Raw genomic sequence first — 23,399 nt, 5'->3', positions numbered from 1 at the left:
CACCTGCCCACCCTCCACCTCACAGACTCCCAGGCCCCCTGTTTAAAGGGGCACAGGTCGCCATCCCTGTTTTAAAACTGTCTCAACGGCCATGACCTTGCCATTGATGCTTTCCTTGAAGCGCACGGCCCTGCCCTGCCCTGTGGTCTCGGGAGACCCCGTCCTACCCCGGCCTCCGGCCCCTGCGTGACGGGCGGGTGGGACTGGACGGCTGGTCCCTGGTGGTCAGCACTGAGTTACACCATTTGGTAAAACCCATGTCCCAGGGGGCCTTGGGATGAATCAGATCCTTCGGTTCCTTGTGGATAACCCCATGTGATTTCGGTAAAGCATCCCAGAGAGCGAGGGCAGCGATGAACCGTGACAGATCTGCACAGTTCCCTGCCCGGGGAGCCAGGGCCGTTCCAGAAGTCCCAGGGCAGCGGGACCTGGAACAGCAAACCTGCCGGGGATGGGGGCTGCCTGCCCGAGCCAGGGCACTGCCGCTTCCCGGGAAGGGGTTCCAGGGCTGCGGGGAGCCGGCCGGAGCCCTCCTCTGCACCCATGGTCGCCCCGCAGCATTCAGACTCGGTGACTCATGGAAACACGGGCTTCAGGAACTCCCTCACGCCGGGCCAGGGCTCTAACCGTAGAAGCCAAAGCCATGAACCTTCAGGAGAAAGGTCTTTGTGACCTTGGGTTGGGCAAAGATTTTTTAGATAGGACACAAAAATCACAAACCATTAAAAAAATGTTAACTGGACTTCATCAAAAGCATAAAACTTTGCTATTCAAAAGACACCATTATGAAAAGGCAGCCTACAAACTAGAAGAAAATATTTGCAAAACACACAGTTTATCTGATAAAGTGCTTGTATCCAGAATATAGAAAGAGCTCTTAACTCTCAGTAAGAGGATCAACAACCCAATTAAAAATTGGGAGAAACATCTGAACGGATCCTTCACCAGAGGAGCTACGTAGACGGAGAACAAGTACACAAGACACTCAGCATCACCAGGGAGAAGAACTAAAACCATGAGGAGCACAGACACGCCCCAGGGTGGTTGAAACGAGAGCCCGCCCTTTCCAGGGTTGGCTTTGGGGGAGACCGGCACGCTCACTCGGTGCTCGTGGGAACATGGATGGTGCCGTCCCTTCAGACAGTGGGGAAGCTCCTTAGAAAGCGAAACTCGCACCTGCCTTATGACCCAGAAGCTCCACTCCCAGGTATTTCCCCAAGAGAAATGAACACATCGGTCTGCACATGGCCTGGTGGGCAAATGGTGACTGCAGCATGATTCACAGTAACCCCAAACGAACAACCACATGTGCGTCAGTGACAAACGGATAAACAGCCTGGGGTCGATCCCCTGAGGGGCTCACCCACAGCAGGAAAAAGGAAAGAGCAGCTGATTGAGGCAACAATGTGGATGAACCCAAAAAATAACACATGCAAAATGAAAGACGCTGGGCATAAAATACATATGTGTGATCCCATTTACAAGAAATTTCTAAAAAAAGGCAAAACTCCAGCTTCAGAAATCAGGTCAGTGGTTGCTGGGGATGGGATGGAAGTGGAGATCGGGTGCAAAGGGCCCGAGGGAGCTTGCCAGGGGAACGTGGTCACGGTGCACACCTGTACACCTGCTAAACTCATCAAACTGCGCACTTAAGATGGGTGGACTGTACAGGATGCAACGTCTACCTCAATAAAACTGTTCTACAAAAGTGCTTGACTCCAAGTTGGGTAAGAATGGATGGGAGCCTTTTCTGGACACATCAGGGCAACGGGGCTGAGCAAACTTTTCTGTGAAGGGGCAGATACTAGAGGTTCTAGGCTCTACAGGCAGATGGTCTGCATCACAGCTACGTAGCTCTGCCCTTGAGCACAAAAGCAGCTGCGTAAATGAACCAGAGGGTCTGGGTTCCAACAAAACTTTATTCGCAAACACAGGGAGCGGGCCGGACTTGGCCCTCAGGCCCTGGCGGGCAGACGCCTGCCCGAGATTGCTGGGGCAGAAGCAGCCTCGATTTGTTATCAGGGAGGCCTGAGGGCATCGTCACAGCCCGCTGAGGTTTCCGAGGGACTTGGGTTCCCGGGCCGAGGGGCTGCTCACAGGGCCCTGCAGGTCCAGATCCGCCAAACCGAGCCTCGGCCCAGGCCACACCCTCAGCTTCATCCTGGCCCGTGGGCAGTGCCTGGGGCCCCCGAGCTCTCTCATGGAGAACTCTGCTCCTCTGCCACTTGAGGAAATGGTGTTGACGTAAATCAATTCTGTCTTTCAGTTAAAGCGTTTGAGGGAAGCTGAGAGTCAGTACAAGCCGTTACTGGATAAAAACAAACGGCTGACTCGGAAAAATGAGGACTTGGCCCACACTTTACGGCGAATGGAAAACAAGTTAAAATTCGTCACCCAGGAGAACATAGAGATGGTGAGGGGCCTGCGGCGGCTGCCCGGGGTGGTGGGCCCGGTGGGGGGAGCCGAGGCAGCCCGCTCTGCCGGGGAGGACGTCTCGTGGGTAATCTGGCCTCGGGAAGGAGGGCGCTGCAGGGAGGCCAGGGGTGGCCGCTGGGGTGCGGGGTGGGCCTGGAGGCGCCAAGGAGCTGGGCTCACCTGGGAGGCCCCACGGGTGCGTCTGTCGGAGGCAGGAAGATACCGGGACACCACCTGTGGGGAGGGAAAGATGAGTGGGGGGTCCGGCCCACCCCGTCCTGCCTCTCCGTGAACCTTGGCTGCAGCCCCCACCTCTGCAGGCGGCTCCCCATTTGTGCAGAGTGTGCCTGGGCCTCGGGGGTCTCTCCGGTGCTCCTGGCCCTGACATGGGGGTGGGGGAGGGGGCTGTGGCAGGGGGGCCCTCTCCCCACCTGTCTCAGGGAGCCGGGGCAGCTGTGCCACAGAGCAGCATGGGGGGCGGGAGTTTATCTCCCATAAGGAAGGCCGGAAGCCCAAGGTCACTCACCAGGCCAGGCTTTCCCCACGGCCGTGCTCTGCTGCTGGCCCTGTCCCTGCCCCCCGTGGGGCCGTCCGTCTCCTCCGGCCCCTCCTCTGGCCTCAGGGCTCAGGCCTGTGGTCGGTGCCCCCACCCCCACCCCCCATGCCGTTGGGCCGAAATGGATCTCTGGAATCCTCTGTTCCAATGAGCCCATACCTGCAGGACCCGGCCAGGACTTGACATGTTTTTTGGGGGGAACGTGAATTGATCTCCAACACCTCTCTACAAAAACCCCCTTCTTTCAAACGCTGAGTTGAAGTGACGACCGAGTGGGAAAGGGGGGTGGGTGTGACGAGGGGGCACAGTGCTCGGGCCACGTCCTTGCTGGGGGCGCAGAGCTTCCCGTCCTGGCCACCCGAGTGGCCCCGCCGAGCCTGGGCACTACCGACAGGGGCGTCCGTGCACGCAGCTCCTCCCCCGTGTGGGGACTGGCCGGACACCAGGCTCGGCCTCCTCGGGGCTCCCCAGCCCCCCAGCCCATGGGGGGACGGTGACGGGGTGCTTGGGTTTGACAAGGTTGAGCCATCCGACAATTCCCTGCCCCACTCGTCACATTCTCCGGTGGATTTTTCAGAGGCAAAGAGCCGGGGTCATCAGGAGACCCAGCTCCTTGAATGACCTCGACCAAAGCCAGGACGAGAGAGAAGTCGACTTCCTGAAACTTCAAATTGTTGAGCAGCAGAACCTCATCGATGAGCTTTCTAAGGTGAGCGGATGTGTGGGGCATTCCTACCCCACCCGGACCCCCACCGTGCTCCCCAGTGCCCACCAGGGGTGACCCCACAACCCCCGACCCCTCTCTGAAGGTCACCCTTGGCTGGCCATGCCCTCCCCACGGTCACTGCTCCTCTCAACGTGATCCCCCGTGCCGGTGCTCCACGCGACTCGGCACCCGGGTCCATGAAACGCAGCCCCTCTCGTCTCGGGGGACCCAGGGGCGTCACCAGCCCTGCAGTTTCAGAGCAGCAAGGGGCCAGCACTCAGGCCCCCCACCCCCACAGCAGATGTGCAAACAGCCCTTCACCTCCTCTAATCATCTAATTGGAGGCACCTCCGCTTCTCCTTGGGATCCCGGCTGACCCACAAATCAGATCACTGAGCTCAGAGTGGCCGCAGCTGTCTTGCTCCTCCTGGTGGACGCGGCGGAGGAGCCGCTGGCTGTGCTCAGTGACCGAGGACCCCCCAAGATGGGGACAGAAGACATCCTCTGCCCCCCACCCCAGGGCTGTGGCCGGATCCCGCCAGGACAGGTTCCCCGGGGCACACCTGAGACCCACGTGTTCTCGTTTAACTACAGAACAACTGCTAGTCCTAGAATAGTAAGAATTTGAGGAAAGAAAGGAAAAGGACAGAATCCTGGCCACTCACAGATGCATGTGGCTTCCGTTTCCAAAGGCCCCCCGCCCCTGCTGCCGGGCGAAGGAAAGGCCCCCTCCTGGGCAGGGGCCGCCTTGTAGGGCCGATGCGCTGAGGGAGGGGGGCTCTTAGGGTGAAGTGAGAACACCTGTCTGGGGGTGGGGCAAGACCTTGGGGAGCCCCTGGACGCCGTGGTTAGAGGGCTGCAGATGTCGGGGCGAGGGAGCCAGGGCTCTGCAGCCGCCGGCAAGTAGGATCTGCATGATAAATCCTACAAGGTGCTGTTTTCTTTTCCTAGACCCTTGAAACTGCGGGCTACGTCAAGAGCGTGTTAGTAAGTTCCCGTCGTTACTCTCTCCTCCCAGCGACTGTGGGTTCTCCCAGGTGTGCCCACGGGCCCTTTCCCTGTTGGTGACTCCATAATGGACAGACGAGAGCAGCCCCCCGGGACTTTGGATGGGTTCTGTTGTTGCAGCCGGAGCCTGTGCAGGTTGACTTGGGAGGCCCATTAGGGTCAGACGGGTCCCAGGGGTTCCCACTCACATCCCTGCAGATGCCCCCACTCACCGTCGCTACACCCCTTGGGAGCCAGCACACGGCTCTATGACCCCATTTAAACCCTAAGGCCCAGAGTTGGGGGCTTCCTCTCCGGGGGCGCTCACCCCCACCAGGGTCCTTCCAGCACCCTTGGGGCTGTCTGCCTTTGGCCTGGCCAGTCCACGCTCGGCCATGGAAATGCACAGAGATTCCCAGAAGCAAACCGATCGCTGACTCCCTGCGTATTTAAGGGGGTCCATCTGCACGTGCCTGGGCGCCATTTCTGAGACATCTGGTCAGAGCAGGCAGTGGGAGCCAGGCCGCCCGACCTTCCCAGACGCCCCCTGAGAGGGTGCCGATGCCCCTCAAGTCACCTGCCCCCCCTACCAGGCCCCCAAACTGCTGACCAAAGGGAGTGTGCACGATGGGGTGCAGTGAGCTCCGAACCCCCTAAGTGGTGGGAACCGTGTGTTTCAGCAGAAAAGATGAGCTGTCAGTCGTCCCCAGCAAAACCCTGAGTGAGGGCTTTATGTTTCTGTGTATTTAATAGCCTTTGAACAATAAGCCAATTTCGAAATCATCTTCTGTCAGTTCATGTGGTAACTTGGAAATACTAATTGCATACTTGAAACCAATGGAGCCATTCAACTTTCAAAAGTCTGTCCAATTGTTTTTTGCAGGAACGCGATAAGCTTTTAAGACTTCGGAAACAAAGAAAGAAAATGGCAAAGCTCCCCAAGGTAAACAAAAAATGTTGCAATATCTGCCCATTTAGGGTGTATTCTAAGCCACTTAACTGAATCCATCTCTCCTTTTGGCAGTTAAAAGGAAGTAGTTTGATTTTTTCTAAAACCTGTCACTGTAAGATAACTCAAAATAGGACCCAGAGAAATATTCTTCTTATAATTTCAAATTTGAAAATTTAACCTTATTTCTTGTCAATTTCCAAGAGTGGCTATGAGTTAATAAAGATAACGATAATAATAGGTAGGGGTTAGCCTTAGGGCATGGGGGTCACTACCCTGTGTGGGGTTTCCCGCGTCTGTGGGGACGTGTGTGGCGCCGAGGACAGCTGTGTGCGGCCGGGGGGTGGCTGTTTACCCCGGCCCCATCCTTGCCGGCCTGCACCGCACCCCCCCTCCCTGTCCACCGTCCTGCAGGCTGGCCGCAGCCCGCGTCCACAGGCTCCCCGAGGAAATTCGAAGACCTGGGTATCTTCTCTGTAATACACAATCCTTTTGGAGAAACTTATGATTTTTATTAAGGAAGATTTTGGAGAAGTTCCCAAAGGACCTTCTTTATGCAAAAGCGTCAGAGTCAGTGTTGTCACCTAGATGACAGGCGTTCCTTGGTCCAAATGCTCGCTTTTCTGGCCCTCAGCGAGGGAGGGGGAGAAGTGGCTGTGGGCCTCCCTCTCCTGGGGATTATTTCAGGGTATTTGGGGATTGTCTGGAGGCCTGGGGCTTTCCCAGGGTGGACGGGCTCCCGCGGGATGCCTGCTGCCCCTCGCTGTCTAGGCACTTCCCTGAGAAGAGAGACACCGTGGAGTCAGAGTCAAAGGCCGGAGCCATGGTGACGAGACGTGCTAAGGGGGCGGGTTGGGGAGGCCGCTGAAGCTGCGTGGCCACCAGGGTGTCTGGATGCCATGTGGCTGCTGCGGATGGCCGTGGGATGTGCTAGAGCCGGGACGGGGCCCACGAGGGCCCAGGGGGTTCAGCCTCTCCCTATAGCACCAGCAGGGGCCTTAGCGGGAACCCAGGGGCTCCTGCAGCTGTCGGGGTGAGGAGTTAGGTCCAGTGGGCCGGGGGCGGGGAAAGGAGGGGGCCACTGGCCGAGCAGCTGACGGGGCAGAGAGGAGGAGGCAGAGCTGACCGAGGCATGTGAGGCTGGGAGGAGGCGGCAGGAGGGGGCCAGGGTTTAGCAGAAGAACCTCAGGTTTGCCCATTTCTGGGCGTTTCAGTGGAGAAGTCTGGCAAGGGGTGAAGGAGGGGGCAAGCATCTGTCAGAGAGGCCAGGCCTCAGCTCAGCAGAGGGCTCCGTGCCCGGGTGGGGCGGGGCATCATCAGCTTGGAGGGCAGGTGGGCCAGCAGGGACGAGGAGACCCCCAAGCCCCTCCGTCAGAGGCCTGGGCTGAGCAGCAGGGGGAGGCCCCGCATCCCTGCAGCAGGAGTGAGTAGCACAGGGCTCAGCTGTTCGTGGGGCAGCTGGGTGTCCCCAGGCCTCCAGGGAGGCGTTTACTGGAAGGTTCTGTGGAGGAGGCCTGGGGGCCATGGCAGCCGCGGGACGATTCATGGCGTTTGGCCAAAGCAGGGGGCGACCTGGCTGCCACTGAGAGCAGATGGCAGGGGTGGGGAGGTGTTAGGGTTTTGTACAATTTTAGAAAACTAGACCAGAAAACCCCTGATTTTGAAGTCAGGGTGGCCAGGGTGGAGGCTGGGGCGAGGGCGAGGCCGAGGACACGGCCGAGGGCACAGAGGGCAGAGCTGGGCTGGGGCTGCCCACAGGCCTTCTCACACCAGCCGGGCAAAGCACCTTTTCTTCCTTCTTTTTAAAATTTGAATCCGTCATGGTCTGATAACTTTTAAAAATACAACAAAAATGGATTTGTAGAAAAATGATCCCAAGCTTGAAATCAAGGCCCAGTGCTCATTCTCGGCGTGACCTTCTCTGGCCTGGCGAGGTGGCCGAGGCTGCGCCCCGCGTCCGCTTCATCCCCGCGGCCACTTCATCCCCGCTGCGGTCCGCCAGTTCTGGCCACAGCCGAGCCCGCGCACCCGGGACAGTCGTGGGCAGGACGGGAGTGCGTTGGGGGCGGCCCGGGTTCGCGCTAATGCGTTGCGTCTTGGTCAGAAGCCGGTCGTCGTGGAGACCTTTTTTGGATACGACGAAGAAGCGTCTCTAGAATCCGATGGCTCGTCAATCTCCTACCAAACGGACAGAACCGACCAGACGCCATGCACCCCCGAGGACGACCTGGAGGAGGCGAGTGGGGAAGGCCCGGCGGGGGTCGGGGTGTCGCGGGGCGGGCGCGGCCATCCCGGCTGGGCGGGAACGCGGTTCGAGAGGCCCCCAGGCCCGGCTACCGCCCCGCAGGGCCGCAGTGCTCGTCTCGGAAGGTGAAGTGGGACGCGCGGCCCTCACCGCCCCTGCCTCCCGATGGTCTTGACCCTGAGAAATGCGTCTCCGGCGGCTGCGCTGCTGCGGGCGCGTCCCTCGTTCCCTCGCTCATGGCCCCCAGGCTTCTTTTGGCTGCTAATGGCCCCGCTGGGAGGGGGACTTGGCAGGGTACCGGGCTCCTCTCTAGAGTCGGCCACCAGGAAAAAGGCCGGCCTCACCCGCAGGGGCACCTCCTGCGCTCGGGCGCGCCCCGCTGCGCTTCAGGCGCCAGGACGCGGGGAAGAGAAAACCCCACCCCTAGAACTGCGGCGCCCAACTCCAGGCCGCCGGTCTCCCGCTGTGGGCCCGGGTGTGGCCAGTCCCAGCCCTGACCAGGCCCCGTGGGCGGTGCCCACTCGGAGATCTAAGACATCGGGGCGCGCGCATGGGTAGGGCGAGCCGGCCAAGTGGGGGTTCCCGACGGTCGCGCGTGGATGTGAGCAGCTAAGGCAGCCGCCGCCTGCCTTCTCCCTGGGGCAGCTAGAAAATGTATTCTGGAAAGTTCCGTGTAGGAAGCAAGGCTGTGCTGGAGAGGGAAAGTACCCTCACTCCCCACCCCGCAGGCGACTTTCAGCCTCTCTCCAGGCTCAGCTCTCGGGCGGGGAGCGCGGTGGATGACTGCAGGCAGCTGTCTGCGGCCAGGCAAGGGAGGAGGAGGAGGAGAGGGGAGGGAGGCGCCGCAGCTTGGCGGAGGGGGAGCCCCAGCTGCCCCAGCCCGGCCCACGCGCCCTCCCGGTAGGCCGCCCCCACCGCCCGGCCGCCCGGGTCCCAGTACTCTGCCCCCCACCCTGCGCCCCGCTGAGAGGAGCACCCCCGGGCAGGCTTCTAGGAAGCCCCCGGCGTGCCCTGCCCGTTGAAGGGCCGGCAGGAGGGGAACGGCGCGCTCGGGGAAGGGCCTCACGCGGGCGCGTCCGCCTGTCGCCCCTGCAGGGCCTGGCCAGGGAGGAGCCGGAGCTGCGCTTCCGGCAGCTGACCATGGAGTACCAGGCGCTGCAGCGCGCCTACGCCTTGCTGCAGGAGCAGGTCGGCGGGACGCTGGACGCCGAGCGAGAAGTTAAGGTCCAAAGGACTTCCCTTCCGTCGCGTGCAGGCGCCCCGCGGCCTGGGCAGGGTCCCCCGCGCCTGGCTCCCGCTTCGGGGCGCCCCTCTCCTCCGCGGGTGCGCGCGGCCCCGGTTCCCCGCCGCGGAGGTCGGACCTGCCTGCACCGCCCGCGGGAGCAAAGGGGCGTCCTCCGAGGGGTTCTGCCTTCCGCCGGGAACCCCAGTTAGGGGTGCCTGGAAGATTACATGCCCTCCTTCCCAGGGCTCCCAGCAGCGTTTTTAGGGAGCTGAAGACGGGCTCACCCCTGGGGCGCGTGGAGGACGGGGGAGGGCAGCATTCGAGCTCAGTTTTGGAATTTGCTAAAGTTCTTCATCGATTCAACCAGTGTTGCGCCCCAAGGCCGCCCCTCTGCCGGCCCCGTGCGCCCCGGCAGGCTGGGCCCGTCCCGGGGGCCGCCGCGCGCCCTCTGCTGGCCGCCGCGGGGAGCGCGGGGGTGAGGGTCCCACGGTCCCCGGAGACCCCCTCTCCCGCCCCAGTGCGTCCGGCAGCGGCTGCCTCTCCTCCTCCCGCCTTTCCGCCCACGCTCGGGGGGCAGCTCCTGGAGGGCACCTGGTGTGAAAATCCGAAGGAAAGGCCTGGCCCCCTGCAGTCCCCGAGGTGCCCTCCCTCCCCTGGACGTCCGGCGAGTCAGGAGACCAGGGGAGAGGATGGCCTTCTGCATCACGGGCTTCACATGGGCCTCGGACCTTTTAAAACTTACATTTGCGCTGCTCTTGGAGAAAGGAACACGTCAGCCTGAGTCTCTGTTGACACTGTCATAGATCCCAAATTGGGCAACCGCACAGGAAGCAGCCACCCCGCCCCGCCCCGGCTGTGTAGCCTCAGGGCCGGTCAGTAGGGGCCAGTCGCACCTGGAAGCTGCAGGACGGACCTTCTCCCCCTTTTCCTACTGGGGGCCAGAGAAACAGTTCATTGGGGACCACATCAAAAAACCCCAGACTCAATAAGATATTGCTTCTAGAGGAAAAATGCATTTTTAAAAATGACATTTAGAATAGAAGAAAATCACAGAAGTACCACATGATTGTTAAAAAAATGGAAAATACAGAAAGAATTAATAAAGAAAATAGACGACCTAAAAGCCCAGCCCCCCAGGCTGAGGAATGTCACCCCTCCTTGCACAGCTGACGAAACAACGGTGGAAGCATCTGCAGGCCTGGGTCACCCTGCCCTGTCCCTCATATGGCCCTGAGACCATGGCTGGCCAATGCCCAGTGCGCCTCAGTTTCCCTGTCTGCACACACAGGGGTGGGACTTGCTAGGTGGTCTCTAAATTCCCTCAGATCCAGGGTCCCCTGAGGAGGGCTTCCCTTTTGTCATGACAGCCCCTTAAGGGAGAGGAGAGGCAGGGGGAAGGGAGAGAGGAGGGGGACATCGTGGGCAAGAAGAGAAGGGGCCTTGAAAGGCTCAGACCCTGCACTCCCTCTCCTGGAAGCTCCACCGGGGAGGCCGAGCAGCCCACGGGGCCAGCGTAGACCACTGGGGGCAGCCGGACCCAGCTGGAAGCTCAGGTGGCCCGAGGTGGAGCTTGGAGCCTCGGGAGGAACGGCCTGAAGGGGCTGGGGACAGTCTGGGAGCCAGCGGGACAGGCTCTGGACAAAGTCATGTGAGTGAGAGCCAACCACGGAGGCAGAGGCCAGGCCGAGGCTGGTGGGGCTCACCCGTGCCCGAGTGACGGCGCCTGCGTCATCATGGTGGAAGTGGACTGAAACCGAGCCCCCGTGGCAGCAGCCACACCGGGGAGCACACAGCAGGGGCTCCATCCTGCCCTAATGTCTCAAAACCAAGCTGTTGATATCCCCCATAATCTAAATGAGGTTCTTAAAGCTTTTCTTCCCAAGGGGTTGGGGACGCCTTCTCAGGTAGACGAACAGTCTTAGAAAGCCTGCTCCCATCCGGCTTTTAGAGAAAATCTCATGTGTCTTCCCTGCCATCCTACAGACCCGTGAGCAGCTCCAAGCAGAAGTGCAGCGGGCGCGGGCGCGGACAGAGGACCTCGAGAAGGCCCTGGCCGAGCAGGGGCAGGTGAGGGGCCCGGCGGGCGGGGCGGGCACGAGGGGGGCACTCACGTGGGGGTGGGCATCACTGGACGTCAGTGGAGAGTATTCGTCTGCACACTCGAGGGTTGCACACTCGGCACACTTCATCACGTGCATGTCATCCTTCGGGAAACAGCACCGTGTGCTTGCAGGAATTCCACAGCCCTGGGGGGGCGGGACTCAGTGTGGCCATCGGCACCCGGCCTCTCCCGGGCGATCCCGGTGACTGGACCCGTCTGCTGGGGTTAGGGCCGGGGTCTCGGGTCCCCGCAGCTGCCTGCAGCCCGACCCCGGCCCCGGGAGGTGCCCAGAGCCCCGGACGGAAGCTGCCGCCCTTCCCATCCGGGCTTGCTGGGAGCTCACCCCCCAGGCCGACCCAGACCCCCGGGGCTCATCCTCCGTTCTCTCCCCCTCCCCGTCCCACCAGGGTGGGCCCAGGCAAGGCTGGAGACTGTCGTGTGGGCCCGGGAGGGTCCGTGTGTGACAGTGTCCTGAGAGCAGGGAGGGTGTTGCCCGGCTCACCACTCCGCCCCAGTCCTTCCCAGTTTGTCCCAGCACCCGGCCCACAGTACATCTACATTACTACACGCTAGCTCATGGACGGACAGACAGACAGGAGGGTCGCAGAAGTGAAGGCCAGCCTGTGGTCTGAATCTGAGTATGGGACTCCTGAAATTCCTTTGCTGCAGCCCTTGGTACATTTATCCGGAGCCCCCAGGCTTGACCTGCACTCCACCCTGGCTGCCGAGCTGCCCACCTCGGGGACGGGCCTGGTGGCCCAGGCACCGGCCCTGGTGTGGGAAACTCCTGAGGCCCAATTTACCATTTAGGTCACTTTGCAGATGTCACCGACAAATTGTTTGTGCAGAGAAAAAGGAAGGTGAGCAGGGTGGTTGGGAAACGAGAGGAGCAGAGGAGAGAAGGAGGGGGCTGCCTCCTTTCCTTCGGACACACGAATCTCTCCAGTGTGGAAAGAACTACGCAGGGGACTTTGCTGGAGAGAGATTTGCAGCCAAGTTGCACATCTCCCTGACACCGCCTCACGCTCAGAGGTGGGCTGCGAGGTGCCAGGGCAGCTGCGCCTCTGTTCCAGGCCCGGTCACAGGGCAGCATGGCGGCTGCGCCCCACACGGTGGTCTGCAGAAGCAGCCCAGGAGGGTCCCCTGTGCCATGTGGCCCCTGCCCGACCAGGGCCCTCGCCTTTCCGGCTGAGCCAGTGCTCCGGCTGGCTCCACTTCGGGGCCCCCATGGAACACCCTGACTGGGGAGGGCTGCAGACCAGGGTCTCTTCCCCCAGGACCCGCAGAGAACACTGGGGAATCGTCTTCATCACCCACGTGACGTGGTGGTTATTTCCGACGCCAGGACTACACCCCTCCGTTGCAGACATCTCTGTTCTGCCAAATCGTGATTTAAACTCTGACTCTGGTCTTATTTGCATATGTATATTTCCTCCTTTCAATTCCCAATCTCCAGGACATGAAGTGGATTGAAGAGAAGCAAGCCCTCTATCGCAGAAATCAAGAGCTCGTGGAGAAGGTACGTCCCGAGCCCCTCAGGGCTGGGCAGTGCCCGGGGGCCCAAGAAGCCAGAACCCCGCTGCGTGCTGAGAACCTGGGGGGTGTCTGGAGTCTGGGGCGCTGGGGGTCACCACAAGGGTGGGGGGGGGTCTCGGACAGGGGTCCTGGCAGTGCTTCCCCAGGGCCCCCTCCTGCTTCTCACTTGGGTTGGACAATTGCATGTGATGTAAAATGGGTTAGAAAATACAATATTGGCCATTCTTACAAAAGGCCTTGGTTGGAGCCTGGAGCCTGGGCCAATGTGCCCTCTCCAAGGAGCGGGCAGACAAGGAAAGGCAGCCCCTGTGTTTCTAGAGGCTTCTCCCCACAACACTGGCGTTTGGGAGGGAGGGTGCCCTGAGGACCCCTGCCCCCAGTAGCAGGGCTGTCTGGAGTCCAGGGCCCCCCACTGTGGGAAGCAGTGACCCCAGACAGGGCACAGCCTCGTGGAGGAAGGTCAGGGTGGCAGGGGGCTGTCGGGGCCATGTGGAGACAGACAGCAGCGTCTAAGCCACACCCGTGGCCCGTGAGTGCCCCCTCCTTGACAGGGGCTGCCAGGTGCCCTCCTGAAGCCACCGCTCGCCTCGTGGGCTCCGGCCTTGGATGCAGCTCTGTCTCGGTGCTTCCCTGGGGCCCTCCGCTCAGACCTTAGCTCAGGAGAGCTGTTTCCCACCCTTGCCTGCCCACCCACATCCTGAGCTGCAGCTGGGCCTGTAGGCTCCGTCCTGGCTCTGGGGGTGCATCCCTGAGGCCCAGCCATGCGAGCGTAATGTAAGGGGCACTGCAGGGAGATCTGGGTGTTCCAACCAAACAGCTCGGCCTGGTGCTGCGGGTCCATCTCACTCGTCCCCCAGCGTTTGGCCGGGTCCCTCAGTCACCAACATTGACTTCAGGGGGTGGGCAGGGCACCGCCCCTCATGGATGCCCTCCTGGTGCCGTGTCCCCGCCCTTGGGGGCCATGGAGGATGCGTGGCCGAGCTGGGCCTACCCTCCGTGAGCTGAGGGCCTCACCCACTGTCGGTGGTCCTGTTTAAACGGACCCTCCGTTAGCTGGGTCTCTCCTGGGGTTTGCCAGGCAGCCGGGACAGTGGCTGGGGTGTCTGTCTTGCTGTCACTAGGAGGCTCTTCCTCCTTTTCTCAGCTCTGCCCGGGGAGCTGCTAGGGGAGAGGCCTCAGGGACAGCGGGTCAGCCAAACCCAGGGAGCAGCCTGCTCGCCCCCAGCCAGGGAGCTGAGCGCACGTGGCCTTCGGTGTGGGGAAGCTGGGCTGGTTCCCAGGTCCCTGGTCTTTTATTTTACAGATTAAACAAGTGGAGACAGAAGAAGCCCGGCTGAAGCACGAGGTCCAGGATGCTAAGGACCAGAACGAGCTGCTGGAATTCCGGATCCTGGAGCTCGAGGTAAGGCCCTGTGGGCTCCCCCGGGCTTTGGCTCCTGTGGACAGAGCAGGGGACTGGGCTGGCATTTGTGCCTCTGAGCGCACTGGGGCTGCAGTGCGCCGGCCGGGCTGTTAGGACCATGAGGCCGTGAGCCCATGTCCCCGGCTAGTCGTGCTGCCGTCACAAAGCCCTGAACCCAGCGGCCGGCCTTGCCCAGGTTGGCTTCTTCCCGTCTCATCGCTGAGTAGCCGCTGTGCCCCCCACAGGGACCAGGCTCTGCCCCCCAGGGCCTGGCGTTCTGCACAGGGTCCACCTCCTTCTGCTGGTGGGGGGCAAGAACGTGCTGGAAGGGGGGTGGGCACGGACGTGGCCCCATCGCTGCCACTCCTGTGCCACTGACTGCAGCTCCTGCAAGGGCAGCGGGAGCCGTGTCCACCCCGGGGCCAGGCGGAAGGAACAGGCCAGGGGTCCGCTGCCGTCAGCCTGCCCAGAAAGGAGGTCCGGCGGGTGGAACTACCCCGAGGCCCATGGTGTCCCCGGCAGGCCCCACGGACCCTGCAGGCCCCGTCCTCCCGCCCACCTCCCGGGTCGCAGGGGGCTGTGGGCGGCCCTGGGGGACGTCCGCAGGTGTGGGTGACCCTCCTGTCTGCGGCACCCCCCAACTCGGGCACTCTGCACGGGGTGTCTTCCCGGCCGGTCGGCCGCCCTGCCGCTGCCCCTGCCGGGCTGTCCCCAGGAACGCTGGTCGGCTGCGCCTGGGACAGCGGCCTGAGCCTTCTGTTCTCACCACAGGAGCGGGAGCGGAAGTCGCCGGCCCTCGCCCTCCACCGGCTGCCCTTCGTGGACGGGAAGAGCCCCCTGCAGGTGTACTGCGAGGCGGAAGGCGTGACGGTAAACCCCCGCCCGCTCTGCCCTGCCCGTCCCCCACCCCACGCCGGCCAGCGCTCACCTCCCACTGTGCCCCCTTCTTTGCTTCCAGGACATCCTGGTCTCTGAGCTGATGAAGAAGCTCGACATCCTAGGGGATAACGCCGTAAGTGTATGTCGCTCTCCTGACTCGTGCATGCCCCTGCATGCAGCCCCCGTGCACGGGCTCCCCAGCTGTCCCCCCCCGACACGGTCCTCTCCGCCTTCCCTCCCCATGCATGGCCCCCTCTGCCGTCCTCCCACACACATGGACCCCACAGCTGTACCCCCCATCACACACAGCCCCCTCAGCCATCCCCCACCACGCATGGACTCCCCAGCTGCCCCCCACCGCAGCCCCCTCAGCTGTCCCCCCACGATGCAGTCCACTCAGGCATCCCACACCGGGCACAGCCCCCTCAGCCACCCCCCCCATGCACGGTCCCATCAGCCATCCCCCCACACACAGCACCCCCAGCCATCCCCACCTTGCAGCCCCCACCGCTGTCCCCCCACACAAATGGTCCCCTCAGCCGTCTCCCCACCACGCGGATCCCTCAGTCGTGAGGGACAGGCACGTAGCAGTGCAGGTGCCCCAAGCCTTGGCCCTGCTGGTGTGGGCCCCCACCTGCTGCTCAGCACCCCGTGTCCAGTCCGGCTAAGGGTCCTCCCACCCCCTCTTGTCAGTTTCTGAAAGCTCCTCCCCACTAAGCTCTTCTGCACCCTACAGGGAGGGGGTGGGGCTGCTCCGAGGGGGTCCTGTCACCCCCACACTCTCAGGAGACCCTGCTTCCTTGGTTTGGGGGAGCAGGCAGCCCCACATCTCACTTGTCTGAGCTCCAATTCCTGCTGCAAACTTCTGGAGAGAGCGTCAATTTCCCAGTGCAAAGAGGCCACAGCTTTCACCCGTCCCCCTCTGGCCGGGCGCGAGGCCCTGGGGTCTCTCCCTCCTGGCCCTCCCTTCACCTGGGGGGCCACGACAGGCAGAGGCAGGGGGCAGGAGCACTGTGTTGCCCCGTGCCCCACATCCAGCCCTGGGCATCAGCCCTGCCCCGGGCCCCTGGGAACCATGTCAAAGGCACCCCGACTTTGCGGCTGGGGACACTGAGGCCCCAGACAGCACCCGCCCAGGGTTGCGGTGCTGACCTGGCAGCAGGGCCAGTCGGAGCCTAGCTCCCGACCCCCCCTCAGGCTCCTCCCCACAGCTGCCACTCGGGCGCGTGACTGCCCTGCAGCCCCTGGGGCCCCGGAGCTCAGGGGACAGGCCATGCCGAGGGAGGCCCCAGCGGGAGAAGGAACGGCCACCAGGGCTGGCAGTGGGATCATTGCTGAGTGCTCTCACAGACTCCACATCCACCTCGTAACCCAGCTCTGAGCCTGGGATCCCCAGGCACCAAGCGGCCCATGAGGCAGGTAACAGGGACAGACCGGACCCTCGCCACCTGCCCGGCGGAGGTGTGCAGTTCTGTGGCCACTCTCCCAGGCCAGCCCCCGGGGGCACTTTAACCCCAGGCCTTCTCCCCACCTGCCTCATTCCTTCTGGAGGCCGGACCCTTGGGTGAGGGCAGAGAAGACACCCAGCCCCCCGGTGGGCCACCCCTCGGGAAGGGCGATGCAGGCTATGGGCAGAGCAGACGAGGCCTTGGACACGGCCACCCCAGAAGGGAGCCAGGGGTGGGCCCCAGCCTGGGCTGCCCCCCAGCGGGGCTTGGTGCATCCCCCGGCCTGGCCTAACTGGCTTAACTGTGTCCCCGTTTCACTTGGCTTACCCATGGCCCAGCTGGAAGTCCCATGGTCACCCGAAGCCCCTTCCAAAGCTCCTGCCCCCCACCAGTCCTGGCCATCAGACCCCATGTGTGCAGAAGGGGCCTGCTGCCCACCCTGCCCTGGGGGCCGCCGGGAGTGCTGGCAGCCCGGCTGGTTCCTGGGAGCCCAGGGGCAGGGCACCCTGGCCCCATCATGGGGGGCAAGGCTTCTGCCCAAGGCCCAGGACAGGAAGCAGCAGGCCCGGCACTGACAGACCCTCCTTGGTGTGCGCTAGTGTCGGCCCCCACACCGGAGACGCTGGCTGACTCGTGGGAGGGGGAGGCACTCCGTCCTCGGGGAGCCCACCCTCCAGTGGGGGTGGGGGTGGGCACGGTCAGTGGACTCAGGGCAGTGTCCAGCCCCTCGGCCACAGCGGCCCCAGCAGGCCTCCCCCCGACACGCCCACCCGCCTGCAGCCCACACCCGCCGTCCGGGGCCGCTGCCCCCAAGGCCCTGCCGCTGACTGTCGCTGTGCTCTGCTTCCGGCTGCAGAATCTGACCAACGAGGAGCAGGTGGTTGTCATACAAGCGAGGACAGTCCTGACGTTGGCTGAAAAGGTACCAGCGGCTGTGTGACCACCCCGAGGGTGGGCTCCTCCAGGCCGCATGGCCGTCTATGCTCAGAGGAAAGACGCTCTCCCTGGGTCGGGGGCTCCATGGGGCGAGGGGCACCTGCTGCACCCCAGTGGCTTTGGGGGACCTGGTGACGTGAATCACATGGTCCATGGCACCTGCTGTGAATCCCTGCAAATGACAGGGCCAGCCAGACGCAGGCCTACAGGAACTCTGCCTCGGTTTCCTCCAAAATGCTGCAAGTCATGGTCGGGTCTGCAAAACCTTCAAGGGTCTGTTAGAGCTTCTGGGAACCCCCTCTGGGGGCCACCCAGACCCACCTGGGCTCCCCCCCTCTTCCCCTCATCCCTGGCCCCAGAACCCAGGAGTCTGGTGGGCTGAACTTGCCGCCTTCAGCTGGCTCTCCCACGGGAAGGGCGAGAGGTGTTCCGGGTGAGCGGGTCAGGGGATGGAGCTATGGAAAACAGATGCCCTCCCAGCGTCTCCTGCAGAGCTCTGCCCACCCACTCTGCCCCCACCATGCTCCTCGAGCCGGTGTCTGCTCTCCCACCGAGAGAGAGCACCCTGGGCACAGGGCAGCCCAGACCTGGGGCTGGGTCCCTGGCGGTCAGCGTGGCAGCCCAGCCCCGACTCTCCCCTCCCCGTGACTGAGGGGGAAGGATGGAGAAGGGCCCAGGGCCCCTCGCTCCTCTCCCAGCTGCCGTCAGGGAGCGAGGGGAGTGGGATGCTGGGGCTCGTGTGGCCACGCCGTGGTCACGGGGTCTGCTCCTTCTGTTTGCGTCCCCAGTGGCTACAGCAGATCGAAGAGACGGAGTCAGCCCTGCAGCGGAGGATGGCTGACCTGGAGAGTGAGAAGGTGGGTGGGGGTCTCACCTGAGCCCGCAGTCCTGTGCCCAGGTGCAGGCACCCAACACCTGCGGGGCCCTCATGTGTTTCAGGAGCTGTTCAGTAAGCAGAAGGGCTACCTGGATGAGGAGCTTGACTACCGGAAGCAGGTCTTAGACCAGGCCCACAAGGTAAGAGCAGTGCGGCCTGAGCACTGCTCCCGGAGCCCTGGGGAAGGACCAGAGTCCCCTCTGTCCCAGGATCGGGGTGAGATGGAGAAAGTGGTGCACATGCTCAGTGGTGTGTCTCAGATGCCTGGTGGGTGCCAGGCTCCAGGTTCAGGGCTCAGACTTCCTGCTGGGGCAGCGCTGACATCTCAGTGTATCCAGTGTGGGGGTCACTCCCTGCACCCCATTTCTATGGCTCAGGGCAGGTTTCCCCAAGCTGTGGCCTTGCTCTGTGCAATCAGGAACCTATGAAGCAATTTGCCACCAGTGGCCGTTCTGCTGAGTTTTCTGCCTCCTCATAAGAGGAGAGCATGGGCTTGTTCTGTTTTGTTTACTGGAGCTTTGATGAACAGAGGATGTCTCTAGGTTGAATATTATCTTAAACCCTGGGTGCCTCTATCAGGAGCCACTGGGCTCCTTGGATGAGTCCCTGTACTTACCCATCATTCTTCATGCTCTTGTGATGGTACAAGTCACTGTCAGTCTCCCCCGCCAGATTCCTGCCATATGAGGCAAATTAACCCTGAGAGAGTGCTCAGGCCCTGGACTGATGGAGGGACAAGACGTCCACCTGGGCACCCAGCCCAGCAGGCAGGGCCCCAACCCGTACACCTGGGAGGAGAACTGCTCAGCACTTGAGGCAGAGGAAGTCTGCTAGGATGGAAAGGCTCTTTCCTGGGGCCCTGCTCAGGCTGGTAGCTCTCTGAAAGTGATGGTGATGACGCTGATGATGGTATTGATGGTGGTGGTGGTGGTGGTGATGGTGGTCATTATGGTCATGGCGGTGGTGGTGGTGATGATGGTGATGGTGCTGATGGTGATGGTCATAGTAATGGTGATAGTGGTGATGGTCATAGCGATAGTGGTAATGGTAGTGATGGTGGTGGTGGTGATGGTAATGGTGAGGATGGTGAGGATGGTGGTGATTGGTGATGGTGATGACAGTGGTGATGGTGATGTGGTAGTGGTGATAATGATGGTGATGGTAGTGATGATGATGGTGATGGTGATCATGGTGGTGAGGATGATGGTGATAGTGGTGATGTTGATGGTGATGGTGGGGATGGTGCTGGCGGTGCTGAAGATGGTGACAGTGGTGGTGGTGATGGTGATGATGATTGTTTTAATTTCCTGGGCTGCTCAAGTAAATACCATGCAAAAGGATACCTTAAACAATGTTTTGAGGCCAACTAGAAAGTCCAAATTAAGGCATTATCAAGTTGATCTCTCTCCTAAGACTGTGGCGCTCTGGGGCTGGCTGCTGGTGATCCTTGGTCCTGGCTCCTCTGTCACATAGCAATGTACATGGCGGCCTCTGTCTTCTTTTCCAGGTTCCACTGAATTTCACATTTTTGCTTCCTGTGGATTTCTCTTTATCTGTCTGAATTTCATTCCATTATAAAGGACTCCAGTTATAGGATTAAGACCCATCCTGACTGAGGTGGGCCACAGTTTGTCAAGAAGTCCTACTTACAATGGGTTTGCACCCGCAGGAATGGATTAAGGCTAAGAACATGTTTTTCTAGGGTACACACAGCTTCAAAACACAACAAGGATGATGACAATGGTAATGATGATGATGACGGCGATGGTGATGGTAGTGGTGGTGATAGTGATGGTGGTGGTGGTGGTGGTGATGACAGTGATGGGGTGGTGATGGTGATGATGCCAGTGGTGATAATTGTGGTGATGATGGTGATGGTGGTGGTGATGGTGGTGGTGGTGGTGATGACAGTGGTGATGATGGTGATGGTGGTGGTGGTAATGGTGATGGTGGTAGTGATGGTGGTGGTGATGGTGGTGATGACAGTGGTGATGGTGGTGATGACAGTGGTGATGATGGTGGTGGTGATGGTGATGACGGTGGTGACAGTGGTGATGACGGTGATAATGGTGGTGATGATGGTGATGACTGGTGGTGGTGGTGGTGATGGTGGTGATGATGGTGTTGGTGATGACGGTGGTGGTGGTGGTGATGGTGGTGATGGTGGTGATGGTGGTGGTTGTGGTGGTGGTGCTGGTGATGACGGTGGTGGTGGTGATGGTGTTGATGACGGTGGTGATGGTGGTGATGACGGTGATGATGGTGGTGGTGATGATGGTGATGACGGTGGTGGTGGTGGTGATAGTGGTGATGATGAAAGCCTACAGTGGCAGTGGCAGGCGCTGGTCTAGACAATGAAACACAGAGAAGTTTATGACCTGTTCAGTGTCACTCAGTCTGTAAGAGAAGGCAGGAATCAAATCTACATGGTCTCCCCCAGCACCAGCTGCCTTGACCACCACACTAGGCAACTCTCCTTCTTGCACTCAGGAATGCAAGTTTCCTCACCTGTAGGAACTCGGGGCTCAGACAGTGCTACAGCAAAGAGCAGCCTCACTCCTGGCATCAGCCATCCTGACGGGGTACAGGCCCATTTCTGTGGCCTTAGGAAGCCCGTGTGGGCCATGGGAGGCTTTGGGAGCAAGTTCCCTGGGTCCTAGGCCCAGCTCGGGATTTGATGATGCCCATGAGAAGCTTGGCGTGGGACCTGGTTCTTGGAAGCCGTGAATGACCCTCCTATTTTTATTTCTGTGTGTGAGTGCCGTATTCTACAAAGGGTACATGATTTCCAACTCAGGCAGAGGGCATATGGGGGCAGCTCAGTGAGCTCCCGGATATGCTTCCTGAGCCCCTGTCCTCGGACTCGTGCCTGGGATCCGAAGGCCGGCCCACGGTGAGGTGGGCCCCAGCGGTGGCCGAGACCGGATCCCCCTGGCCTGTCCTGGCTCACGCTCCTTGCCCTTCCCCCCACGGGCGGGGGGTGGCCCCTGGGTCCTCACTGCCTGGGGCGCCGTGTGGCTGGGCAGTCCTTTGGTTTCAGCTTCTCAGAGGGAAGCAGGCACAGGAGACCCGCAGCAGGTGTAGCCACTGTAGATGCAGCATCCCTGCCCAGCTGGGCCCCGACATCGCCACACTGCAGCCCACCAAGCCCCCTCTCTGCTTCCCACCCCTTAGGGCTCTCACCTGCCCTGAAGACCCCTGCAGGGTCGATGCCCCTTTCCCCACTCCCTCTCCAGCGCGGCCTCACTCCCTTCCATGGGCCCCTCTGTCCTCCCTGGCCTCCTCCTGGCCCCTCGTTCTGTCCATGCCACCTGCTGGCACAGACAGTTACCTCCCACAGATGGCAGAGAACCCTCCGGAACAGTGACCTCCCATGAGCATCCAGCCTGCATTGCGGCGGGAATCAGGAGGGGCTTGGGATCTGCAGAGGCTGTGGGACTGGGTGGGCTGGGAGGGGGTGCCCTCACTGCTGCTCCCTCCCCTGCCTCCCCTCTGCCCCCCACTGACTCCCCAGATCTCAGCCTATCTTGACGCGTCTCCTGGGGAACCTTCCGGGGGCCCTGAGTCGGTGGCCCTGTGTGCCCCCAGGCTCACCCCTGGTGTGGAGATGGGTCTGGTGGTGCAGGGCGAGCAGGGGCCACGCCTCGGTGTCAGCGCTGTCCCTGGGGGAGCACGATGCCCACAGATAGCAGGCGTGGGAGGAGGGAGATGGGAGCACCGTGCAGGAGCAGACGACCAGTCCAGCTGCCCTGACGCAGGCCCGGGTTGAGAAAGAGGTGGATTTCTTTTAAAAATATGCAAGAATAATAAATGTGCAATTCTGACTTCAAACAGAGATCCAAAAGAGAAAAAAATCCCCGTGTCCCCCCCCTCAGAGATAAAGACTGTTGGCATTCTGCTTTCTCTCCTTCTAGCGGGTTTTTTTAGTCATAAATACGTGTTTACTTACAATAGTTTCACCCAGTTGGTGTTCTCTCGCGCTTGCTATTCTGTATCTTGTTTTCTAAGAGTTTTTTAAATTAGAAGTGGCTGTCATGCCCGTGGCATAAAACTTTAAAGGCGCTAAGGTAGCGGAAGCAGGAGCCCCTCACCCCTGCTCCGGAGCCCGGGCCCTCCCGGCAGCCCCTCCAACCTGCCCACTCGCCCTCCAGGGCCTGCGGGGGGACCACGGGATGTAAGTGAAGCAAAGAGTTTCCTTCATGTCCAAAAATGTCTGAAAGAAATTGTCATGACCACATTGCCAGAAAAAAGGAAACATCAGTTTCTTAAGATGTTCTATTTTTGACAGACCAGTAATTCCCTATAATTTGAGAATTTGTTTTTTCAAATATTGTATCAGTCAAGTTTCCTGAGGAAAAAGTTGTCAAGTCCTCCAGTTCAAATGGGCAGATCCTTGGGCTTTGAGGCTGCTGGATGATGGTGAAGCAGCTTCTTGCCATCCGGCTGAGGTGGTCTCTTGGCCTTGAGCTGGATTTTTGGAAAGCAGCTTTGTGAGGAGGTCATCGCGGGGCCACCCTGCCCTCCGCCCCCCCTGGCCCACCTGCCCACCGCCGAGCCCCCACTCACCTCCTGTGGCTCACGGCTCCTGCTTCTTCCGCCCTGTGTGAACAGCCTGTGACCCAGACCGGGGTCTCCGGCGTCCCCTCACGCCCCGGCTCCGCTGGCCGACCCCTCATGGGCTCACACAGCCGTCGGTGGGGGCTCCTGGGAGCTCAGGGTCCACCCTGGGGATCTGTGGTGAGAACTGTGGCCCCATTTATTGTGCGCCTTCTTCCCCAGCCCTCTCTGCTTTATTCCCTGTGAGGCTCAATCTGCACCCAGCCCTGAGCTGCCACCCAGCGTGGCCCCTGGGGAAAGCACGGGAAGGCTCCCTCGGTGCCCGGCATGCCAGCACAGTGAGGCGAGCTGGAGGGTCTGGTGACTGTGCTCTGTGGTGTTTCTCTACCTGAAGCTTGACAAACTCCTCTTCATCCTTCAAAACCCACCTCTGGGCCCAGTTTGCCCTGCCTGTGGGCCCCAGGAGGTGTGGGGCAGGTCTTCTCCTTACAGTCCTTTGGGTGCCATCGTTAGTCTCTCCCGCTGGACTGAGAGCCCCTGTGGGTGGCATCTGTTCCATCTCTGTGGCCTCAGTCCTGGG

The 23,399-nt window shown here is 61.2% G+C and overlaps 1 protein-coding gene across 17 annotated transcripts in view; it reads left to right on the top strand.

Moving 5' to 3' along the window:
* Positions 1 to 23,399, top strand: part of JAKMIP3 (Janus kinase and microtubule interacting protein 3) — a 122,586-nt gene that overhangs the window by 78,062 nt on the left and 21,125 nt on the right. For 8 of the 17 annotated variants that reach the window (XM_037804855.1, XM_037804854.1, XM_037804867.1 and 5 more), the window contains 14 exons: positions 2,267 to 2,413; positions 3,549 to 3,680; positions 4,629 to 4,664; positions 5,548 to 5,607; positions 7,718 to 7,849; positions 8,954 to 9,082; positions 11,067 to 11,150; positions 12,641 to 12,703; positions 14,024 to 14,122; positions 14,894 to 14,992; positions 15,081 to 15,140; positions 17,306 to 17,371; positions 18,174 to 18,242; positions 18,325 to 18,402. In XM_037804855.1, coding sequence (XP_037660783.1) covers positions 2,267 to 2,413; positions 3,549 to 3,680; positions 4,629 to 4,664; positions 5,548 to 5,607; positions 7,718 to 7,849; positions 8,954 to 9,082; positions 11,067 to 11,150; positions 12,641 to 12,703; positions 14,024 to 14,122; positions 14,894 to 14,992; positions 15,081 to 15,140; positions 17,306 to 17,371; positions 18,174 to 18,242; positions 18,325 to 18,402 — 1,254 coding nt within the window. The remainder of the gene's footprint in view (positions 1 to 2,266; positions 2,414 to 3,548; positions 3,681 to 4,628; positions 4,665 to 5,547; positions 5,608 to 7,717; positions 7,850 to 8,953; positions 9,083 to 11,066; positions 11,151 to 12,640; positions 12,704 to 14,023; positions 14,123 to 14,893; positions 14,993 to 15,080; positions 15,141 to 17,305; positions 17,372 to 18,173; positions 18,243 to 18,324; positions 18,403 to 23,399) is intronic. The other 9 variants (XM_037804865.1, XM_037804856.1, XM_037804862.1 and 6 more) reach the window with 5 other exon arrangements.

This window comes from Choloepus didactylus, chromosome 15 (genome assembly GCF_015220235.1).
Source record: "Choloepus didactylus isolate mChoDid1 chromosome 15, mChoDid1.pri, whole genome shotgun sequence".
NCBI classification, from domain to species: Eukaryota; Metazoa; Chordata; class Mammalia; order Pilosa; family Megalonychidae; genus Choloepus; species Choloepus didactylus.
Note: the sequence above shows the minus strand (reverse complement) of the source record. Positions and strands in the feature narration are given on the sequence as shown.